At 37.6% G+C, this 7500-nt stretch overlaps 1 protein-coding gene across 1 annotated transcript in view; it reads left to right on the top strand.

The window, feature by feature from the left end:
* The window catches only part of NAALADL1 (N-acetylated alpha-linked acidic dipeptidase like 1), an 87758-nt gene extending 86294 nt beyond the window's left edge, over positions 1–1464 (top strand). Inside the window, exon 19 of the mRNA XM_053689262.1 lies at positions 1248–1464. Within this exon, the coding sequence (XP_053545237.1) occupies positions 1248–1431 (184 nt within the window). The 3' untranslated portion in view covers positions 1432–1464. The remainder of the gene's footprint in view (positions 1–1247) is intronic.
* Positions 1465–7500: the final 6036 nt, after the last annotated feature.

Below are 7500 nucleotides of genomic sequence, written 5' to 3'. Positions count from 1 at the left end.
GCAGTAAATAAGGAGGTATTTTTGTTTTCTTTTATTAAAATCAGTGGGGGCTTTTTGGTTACTGATGCTTTAAGGGTTCTATAACGTCCCAGCAACTAAACGCGTCCTTAAAGAAACACTTTTCTGGATTTGGGTCACATTGGATCATGGTACTTGGAGTTTCATGGAGATTGCACTCCATTTGCTGGCATCAGGGAGCCACTATTACAATCAGAGAGACTCCCTGAACTTCAGGGAGAGTTGGGATGTCTGCTATTTTATATAATCCTCTTTTTACAGTAATATTAACCCTTCGAGTGCTAAGCAATTTCCCTCATGGGTGCTAAGCTGGATGAGTTTTTTTTTTTTTTTAAATATATATATATTTACCTTTTTTTTTTTCTCAGATCCCCAAGTCTTATACTGTTGGAAAGGTTAGGTGATTATCTTTCCAACGGTGGGTCTTGGGGGTCTGTAGCTGCTTAGATGCCTGAGATACAGGCTTCTAAGCAGCATGCCCCCATTTCCCTATACTGTCTATTGTAATTTTTAAATAAAGTTGCACGGTGACGTCATGACGTCATTGCCCGTGACGTCACCAGGCAAAACGTGAAGCCCCAGAGATGCCTGTCACTATAAAGGCCAGATCGCCAGGGTGGGAGCCCCCAGATTGCACTCTAGGTGGGTGAGTGCTAGCGACGGCTCTGAGCCATCGTCAGCTCCTGACTGGGACAATTTGCGATGGCTCAGAGCCGTTGTTAGCACTCAAAGGGAGGGATACTAAACTCAATTTTTTTTCTTTTATGATTCAGATACAGCATGCAATTTTAAGCAACTTTCTAATTCACTCCTATTATTAATGTTTCTTCATTCTCTTGGTATCTTTATTTGAAAAGCAAGAATGTAAGCTTAGTATCCAGCCCATTTTTGTGGCTAAATGTAGCCATCAATCACTAAGCACTATTCAGGGTGCTGAACCAAAAATGGGCCGGCTCCTTAGCTTAGATTCCTGCTTTTTCAAATAAACATAGCAAGAAAACGAAGAAAAAATGATAATAGGAGTAAATTAGAAAGTTGCTTAAAATTGCTGCTTGATCTGAATCATGAAAGAAAAAACAATTGGCTTTAGTATCCCTTTAAATATTCAGTCCTAAAACAAAGAAAATAAAGAGGAAAAAACTGAGTATGTTTATCATATCAAACCAAAGAAATTCAAAATGGCCACCTTCTGGCAAATCGCTAACATTTCCTGTCTTTCTCTGGCACAGTCATGTGATTTGGGCATCAAGAAGTTCCAGTGTGGTGACTTTCCCAGGACTCGCAGATGCGTATTTACTGGCCAGCACAACCCATCTTGAAGAACATTGGGACCAGGTTCGCCATCACTTGACAATAGCTATCCATTCTGTGGAACATGCTGCATCGACCCTGGAGACAGCTGCCAGTCTTTAACAAATATTCCCTAATAAACATATTTTTTTACTATTTTGCCTTGTGTTTTTTTTTATATATTTCTTATTACGTATCACATTAATATAATATTAACCCTTTCGTGACCGGGTTATAAAGTCTACATCTGACAAATTGAAATTTCAATGATGGGATCGGGTCTGGGGGGCATCCTTATGATGCTAGGAACGCCCTCCAGACCGCAATCAAATCCTGCAAGCCCAGTAGGCTTCAGGACAGCCGTTGGCTATGACGTTGTATTCCGCCATAACGGCTTTAAAGCCCAGCACCGTTGTGACGGAATACAACGGCATAACGGCGGTAAAAGGTTAAAGGCTTGTATACTTCTATAGATGAACTAAAGTGGGCTTAAAGGGATATGAAACCCAAAAATGTTCTTTCATGATTCAGATAGAGCAGGAAATGTTAAGCAACTTTCTAATTTACCCCTATTAACAATTTTTCTGTTCTCTTGGTATCATTTGTTGAATGAGCAGCAATGCACGTCTGGTTGCTGACTGAACACATGCGTGAGCTAATAACAATTGGTATATATATGCATCCACCAATCAGCAACTAGAACCAAGGTTCTTTGCTGCTCCTGATCTTTCAGAGATAAACCTTTCAGCAAAGGATAACAAGAGAAGGAAACAAATTAAATAATAGAAGTAAATTGGAAAGTTGCTTAAAATTGTATTCTCTATCAGAATCATGAAAGAAAAATGTTGGGTTTCATGTCCCTTTAAGAGGTTTTCACATCAAAAACAAAGATTTTCTATGGTTATTTACATGTTGTTAAAGGGACATGTTAAAATACCATTAAACACAGCAGAATTTCACAGTCAATAAATGCATAATAAAAAGACAATGCAAAAGCACTTAGTTTAAATTTCAAATGAGCAGATCTTTTTCTAACAAATGTCAAAGTTAGTTACATTTTCCTTCCTAATGAATCATGTGACAACCATCAGCCAATCATAAAATGCATACACATATATCCTGTGAATCTTGCACATGCTCAGTAGTATGAAAGCAATTACAGAGCTCCCAATCACTGGTTTGTGCTCGTTGTTCCTCCAGCGGCTCTTCCTTTGCTAAAACTTTCCCCATTTCACAAAGTGAAGCCACTATTTCATTCAATCATAAATGTATGGCCATGCCCAATTAAAGCCAAACCACACCCAGCTTGCCTTAAAGGACCAGTAAATACAGCAGATTTGCATAATCAATACATGCATGATAAAAAGACAATACAAAAGCACTTCGTCTGAATTTCAAATGAGTAGTAGATTTTGTTTGGACAAATTTCAAAGCTATGTCTATTTCCACTCCCACTGTATCATGTGACAGCCATCAGCCAATCACAAAATGCATACATATATATCCTGTGACTCTTGCACCTGCTCAGTAGGAGCTGATTATTTAGAAAGTGTGTATAAAAAGATTGTGCACATTTAGATAATGGAAGTGAATTGGAAAGTTATGTGCTCTAAATAAATCAAGTAAGTTTAAAGGGACAGTCAAGCCAAAAAAAACTTTCATGATTCAGATAGGGCATCCAATTTACTTTTATCACCAATTTTGCATGGTTCTCTTGGTATTCTTAGTTGAAAGCTAAACCTAGGAGGTTCATATGCTAATTTCTTAGACCTTGAAGGCCGCCTCTAATCTGAATACATTTTTACCACTAGAGGTCATTAGTTCATGTGTTTCACATAGATAACATATAGAGCTAACGCACGAGAATTTACAGAGGAGTTAGCACTGATTGGCTAAAATGCAAGTCTGTCAAAAGAACTGAAATAAGGGGGCATTCTGCAGAGGCTTAGATACAAGGTAATTACAGAGGTAAAATGTGTGTTATAACTGTTGGTAATGCAAAACTGGGGAATGGGTAATAAAGGGATTATCTATCTTTTTTTAAACAACAAAAATTCTGGTGTTGACTGTCCCTTTCATTTTGACTTTAACAAATACATAATAAAAAGGCAATGCAGTAATACTAACTTTGAATTTAAAATCAGCAGTAGATATTTTATGACAAATGTATCCCCCCCCCCATTTGCTGGCCTATTGTATCATGTGATAGCAATCAGCCAATCACAGACTAGTGTACGTATACACTAGAAATATAATGGGGAGAGAAGATAGGGTTAGTGAGGGCTTTGTTATTTTTGTTCTCCATTCCTTCTTCTCAACAGGCTATTTAATGAGTGTCCATACTAAGATATACCACTGAGTTAGCTCATATTTAAACATTCTGGGATCAGTTCCCCCATATTTATATCACTATTAATCTTGCATTTGGGCTAGGGTATTCATTATACCATTCTCCTTGTAAAGCGGTCATTATATACTGTACTTTATTGTGGAACCTCCTTTTTCATCTTCTAGTTTTTTGTACGTCTTGGCTGCGTTGCTCCAGTTCCCCATCTTACTTAGTTTGTCCCCCACCCTTTATTCTTCATAACTGTATAAGATTACTCATGGTCAAACCTAGTAAGTACTTCAAGCTATTTTCTTCAAAAGTGAAAGGTCTTAATTTATCTAGCAGACGTAGTGTTTTGGTTAATTACATGAGACCACTGCAAGCTGATGTGGTCTTTCCTTAAGAGATTCATTGACTTGTTCAGAGCCGTACTACGGTTAAATCCCTTTTTTTCCCCAAACTATTCTGAGGAAGAAGAAGGGTTGCCATATTGTTTGATAAATCTGTGATATCTGAACCAATAGATATGGAAACGGGCCATAAAGGACAGCATATTTTATATGTATATAAGTTTATTGGGAGAGATTTTACATTGTTAAGTAACAGAATAGTAGGTTGGTGGACTCTTTTAATATAGACTCTGCTATTAAATTTAGAGATCTCGTGGCCCATAATAATGATGTTTGGCGAGCCAGCCACACATGTGAGAAAGACAATATCTTTTATTCCATTTCACACCACTCTTACACTAGACTTGATTATTACTTTATGGACTCTTGGTCCTTGAATGAAGTTAGGGACAATGTATGTGCTTATTCAGACCATAACTCAATTTTTATGACCCTAGCATCAACTTCCAAGTCTAATGATTTTCCCTTTGATTTTGGTCCACCCCAGACTTTTTACCTTTCTTAGAAAATTCAATTACTGAATTTATTCTGCATAGTGATCTTTTTTTAGGTCAAACCTTATGGGTGACGCTTAAGGCTTATAGTTTCTGCAATTTCAGAAGTAAAGGAGACCAGGCTAATTTATCTTTCTTTGCATTTATTATGGATCAGATCCAGACTAAGGACACTCAGTCACCTGACAATCATGAGTCCAGCAGATTAAGGGTTAAGGCAGGTAGAGTAGTCAGACAGGCAGGCTCAGAAACAGCAATTAATCCAGCAGTTTAAGGGTTAAGGCAGGTAGAGTAGTCAGACAGGCAGGTTCAGTAACGATATGAGGCACGAGAAAGAACGATCTGTCACACCCAGGAGCACACAAAGTAACACCTATACTTGGGCAGTGACAGATCGTTCTACAAAGATTTAAATAGGCGCAGATTCGCGCCACTGAGATTCAGCTGACAGGCGAGTAATTGTGCAGATCCGAGTGAGATGGCAGCCAGCGGAGGAACCCAGTGAGCAGCATGGGGAGATACACAGAATGCGTGCAGCGCTGAGGATCCGACACCTGGTGAGCGGTCTGTGTGATGTCAGCGTGAACACAGCGTGCTGTCGGTTAGGTCTCAGGGTGATGGCGCTCCAATGTATGTAGGAAGGAGAGGAAGATCTTATGCAGCTGAATATGGCTGTACGGACACAACCATATGACGGTAAGACAATCCAAAAGGACTTTGGAACAATAAACAAGCACACCTGAGTGAAGAGTCCAATTACTTCAATACCAAGCAATGCATATATCGGATACAGCCCTTAAATAGCGTATAATGGAAGGTAGTTCACGCCTCTTAAAGGGGAATATGTTACAAACCTGATCCGAACGGGATGATTGACACTCTCTACTAGCGGCCGACTGTCAGCGAATGTGCAGGGGGCGGCATTGCACAAACATCTCACCAGAAATGCTTGTGCAATGTTTAATGCCGACAATGTATGCTGTCAGCATTTTGCTATGTCGAGCGGACATGATTCGCTACAGCGAATCCTGTCCGCCCGCCATTTGATAATTCGGCCCCTTTGTTTTTTTTTTTATCCTTTTCTTATCTTAGATGGACAGTAAAGCCAAAATGAAATATTAATTTTGCATTTTTTCTTCTTGCTTTTAAAAATAAAGCAACCATTTTGGGGTTAGTAACTCAGTATCCGACACCAACATTGGAATGTGAAATATTTACAGTACATACACAGTTAAACACTTTACTAAATATGAATATTGCATAAATATGATTTACATGCTTTCATATATACATATCTATACATGCACATACATATTAAGACATGTATCTCTATGTATCTCTATGTTAAAGCCTACCTTTTTCTCCCTAACACCTGAGACCTCATATCTTTGAGCCACTATAACTTTGTAATGCAAGTTTTTCCCAATAATTTTTATTAGATGGTGTTAACGAGTGTAACTGTACTTTTTAAGGCAATTTTGATGTTTTGTGCAACTTTTTATTCGAGCTTAACAGTTAACCAGAACTCTGAGGTTGCACTATCCTGAGCGCATTTACTTTCAACTTGTTATACACACGCAACTTCCAACTTGAGCAAACAGGCACGATAAACCAGACAATGCTCAGGCAAAAAAGTAGTCTGGCCCGAAAAAGGCTTTGGTTGCATGAAGCACATACCTCATTATCTTATACAGGTAGAAAACCATTTATCCAAACTGATTGGCACCGGAAAAAGTTTGGATTTTGGAATAATTGTATATTATGCATTTGTAAAGTGGGACACCTTGGAGAGGGGGTGGGACCAAGTGTAAACAACAATATCTTATGTCATTTACACATTATGTGTTATTATACAGTTTGTACATGTAACCTAAAGGTAGTTTTATATTATTTTATTACTTTTGTATACACAGTACTCTCAGAAACATATATATATATATATATAAATATATATATATATATATATATATATATATATATATATATATATATATATATATATATATATATATATATATATATATATATATATATATATATATATATATATATATATATATATATATATATATATATATATATATATACTCAGGAAAAGAAGCGCACTCCACAGGTCTTATATGTGATAAATGGTCACTATTATTGTGAACGTTTTCGGTTTCAGAAAAACCGTCCTCAGTGAGACAAGTTAGTCTGAGGACGGTTTTTCTGAAACCGAAAACGTTCACAATAAAAGTGACCATTTATCACATACAAGACCTGTGGAGTGCGCTTCTTTTCCTGAGATATCTTATCCTTTTGCTGCCCCCTGGGCTGCTGACATTACTTTTTCTGGAGTGCACACTGTATATATAATTTTGCAGTAAATTATTTCACTAAAAAGACCAGCGAGTGCAAGTTTGTTTTTCTTTCTATATGGATCTTTACTAGCACCCTGGCAGTTGTTACTAAGTGAGAGTGCACATCTTTGCTACTGTTATATATATATATATATACATACACACACAGGTATACCCCGCTCATACAGCGGGTTAGGAACCGGAACCCCGCTGTAAAGTGAAAACCGCCTTAAAGTGAAACAAGGCAGTTTTAGTTTTCTTTTCACTTGCCAGTGTGTTTAAAAACTTGAAAACGTGTTTGAACTAACATATATTAGGGATGCAATAGCGCTACGTTTAGTTTAACACTAGCACAGCAAGTATTCAATTAGTATTCAATAAATACTGTACCTGTAAATAGTGACAATTACTGTAGTAAAATTTGCCAGACTATAGCACTGAGACACAGATTGCACTGTAATGATTTAAACAGAGTGAACTAAGCATAACAAAATGGTGCCAGTCGCTTTTCTCGCAATCTCACGATGATTACAGCACTGTTTCAAAATCCTTGGAGGTTTACCTTCAGCTCCACAAAGCGCTGTATTAGCGAAGCGCTGTAAAGTGAAGCGCTGTAAAGT

This window comes from Bombina bombina, chromosome 7 (assembly GCF_027579735.1).
Source record: "Bombina bombina isolate aBomBom1 chromosome 7, aBomBom1.pri, whole genome shotgun sequence".
Classification (NCBI taxonomy): domain Eukaryota; kingdom Metazoa; phylum Chordata; class Amphibia; order Anura; family Bombinatoridae; genus Bombina; species Bombina bombina.
The sequence above is the reverse complement of the archived record's forward strand: the minus strand, read 5'-3'. Positions and strand labels throughout refer to the sequence as shown.